General features: G+C 41.5%; 1 protein-coding gene across 3 annotated transcripts in view; it reads right to left on the reverse strand.

The window, feature by feature from the left end:
* slco4a1 (solute carrier organic anion transporter family, member 4A1) overlaps positions 1-2,487 on the reverse strand; it is a 27,716-nt gene that overhangs the window by 6,470 nt on the left and 18,759 nt on the right. For all 3 annotated transcript variants that reach the window (XM_037977074.1, XM_017433485.3, XM_017433484.3), the window contains 3 exons: positions 2,016-2,137; positions 1,821-1,932; positions 447-601 (listed from right to left, as the gene is read on the reverse strand). In XM_037977074.1, coding sequence (XP_037833002.1) covers positions 447-601; positions 1,821-1,932; positions 2,016-2,137 — 389 coding nt within the window. The remainder of the gene's footprint in view (positions 1-446; positions 602-1,820; positions 1,933-2,015; positions 2,138-2,487) is intronic.

The raw sequence follows: 2,487 nt of genomic DNA on the forward strand, positions 1-2,487 counted from the left end.
TCGGTCGCTGCTCCTGCACGCTCCCGGCATTCTGATGTTAACAGGAAGTGACGTCACGTGTCTTCTTCCTGAGTTATTTGGGGTTATTTTGTATTCCACGCTACACAAACCCACAAAGAAGAGACTAGACCGCAGAAATGGTGACGAATCACTTTAGAAACAATAAATATTGGGTTAAAGTTGTGGGAAAGTTGCAGTGTTTTGGACAAAGTTGCAAAAAGTTGCGATTTCGCTGGGTTTGCTTGATTTTGCGTTAATAGTTGCGATCGCAACATCGCAAAATCCTGGAGGGTCTGGATAGATGGATGGATAGATAGATAGTTTACTTCGCAGGAAACTACAGACTTTGCTGAAGAAGCTGAAACTGATTTGTTAAAGCTAATAAAACTAAACACTAGCTAAAACAAGAAAAATGCTAGCTGAAGAACTGTGTGTTAGCGTCTCACCAAACAACATGGCAGCATCCGACGCGCTGAGACTGAACTGCGACTCCAGGAACTTCGGGCCGAAGGTGGACATGCCTGCGATGAGCATGGCCTCGGTGGCTCCGGCCATGCACAGGAACAGGAAGGTCGGGTTCTTTAAGAGGAGCAGCACAGATCTGGAAAAACGACAGAGAAGAGATCAGTGTATGTGTGTGTGTGTGTGTGTGTGTGTGTGTGTGTGTGTGTGTTGGAGGGAGTCTGTGCTCCATCTTTTAATTAAAGCCGCCTGCAGTAATCTCATTCCTAACAGATAAACACTCCACCACATCCAGAGACACACCATCGTGTTACGTAACGTGCCGTGTAATCCTGCGCAATCCTCACAGGGATTAGGCGCTTGATGACATCACGCCGTGGCTGCGACCTTACGGTAAACGCGTCTGTAACCGAACAAGTCGGGCTTGGAAGTTTAGACTGAGCTTAATATTACCAACAATATCAAAACAACCACTGATTTCATCACATATTTTTATTTCATACAGATCTTACTTTCAGACCAGCTTATTAATGAAATAAACTAAATATTATTACCTTTTTTTCTTTCTAACAGAGACTAAATAAACTTTTGCTCCGTTCTGCAGGGGTCAAACAACATCGTATGAAAGTTATTATTTTATTCCGGATGAAGTTGATCCGAGCTCAAACAGTTAAACGCACACGAATCATTGTTAGCATTAATAATAATATCAGAGGGGGAAATCAAATTACTATTAAAAGAATAGTTAAAGTTTATGTTGTTGGATTAAAAATAGAAACTTGGGTTAACGTAAATAAATAAATAAACTCTTCTGTTGTGAACAGATTGTAAAAAACTGAAAACTGAAAATCAATAACATAATTACTGATAAATCCTCAACTTGTTGACTGTTTTAGGACTAATCTGACAACAAATAGGATGTGATCAACCAGCCGTGGACAGAAAAAACTTTATTAATTAAATTATTAGTTTGTTTGTTTGAGTTTTTGTCTCAATATGTGATTTATGTTTGGTTTATTCCTTTCGTCTTAATGTTGTTTTTTCTGTCTTTCTTCTGAGATCTTTTGTGTCTCCTTCAGCGGCCGACCATCTCTGGCTCAGTCCGTCCATTTAAACTCCTGGTTTTCAGTTCATCCTCAGTCAGGCGTTACGATTTGTTCCTCATATGCTCCCCACGATCGAGTTTTTAGTGTTTTCATGTTTTCTTTGGGTCCTATCAACTAAAACAAAAACCCGACAGATTGATCTTGTGTGTCCTGGATGTCTGGGATTGACTTTTCTCTGAATCTGAAGATATTTATCCACATTTAACTTGTATTTGGTTATGTTTAGGAGCAGAAATGTTCCTGTACCCCTACCTCGGCATGTCTTTGACTGATTTTCCAAACTGGGGGTCTGAGGCTGTATTGTGGCTTCCGTCCTTCATCTGGTGGGTTTCCGACACCCGCATGGATACATGCTTCTGTGAGCCTGTGGGAAAAGCACCGAGACGTTCAGCGTTTTCCGCGAGGCGCTTGTGACGGAACGTCAGGAACGTCGGGAACGAGCGGTACCTGGCAGCTGCCGAGGGTAACCCAGGATGGGGAGGGCTACGAGTAACGCTGCCGCTCCTCCTGCAAGGAAACCGATCCACCAAGCCCCGACCCAGTGAGGGTTATCTGGAGACATCTCTGTCCTGCAGCACATGAAGAACATTTATTAAACCAAATGAAGCTTAAAAGTATGAATCACTATCTGCCTATACATCCTTTGGTGACAAACCTTTTTTTTATTTTATTTTATCTTCATTCAGTGTCCTTTTTCTCAACAATAGAGTTACACAAATTAAGAAGGATTTTGCGATGTTGTGATCGCAACTATTAATGCAAAATCAAGCAAACCCAGCAAAATCGCAACTTTTTGCAACTTTCCCGCAACTTTAACCCAATATTTATTGTTTCTAAAGTGATTCGCCACCGTTTCTGCGGTCTAGTCTCTTCTTTGTGGGTTTGTGTAGCGTGGAATACAAAATAAGCCCAAATAACT

Source organism: Kryptolebias marmoratus, linkage group LG8 (genome assembly GCF_001649575.2).
Source record: "Kryptolebias marmoratus isolate JLee-2015 linkage group LG8, ASM164957v2, whole genome shotgun sequence".
NCBI classification, from domain to species: Eukaryota; Metazoa; Chordata; class Actinopteri; order Cyprinodontiformes; family Rivulidae; genus Kryptolebias; species Kryptolebias marmoratus.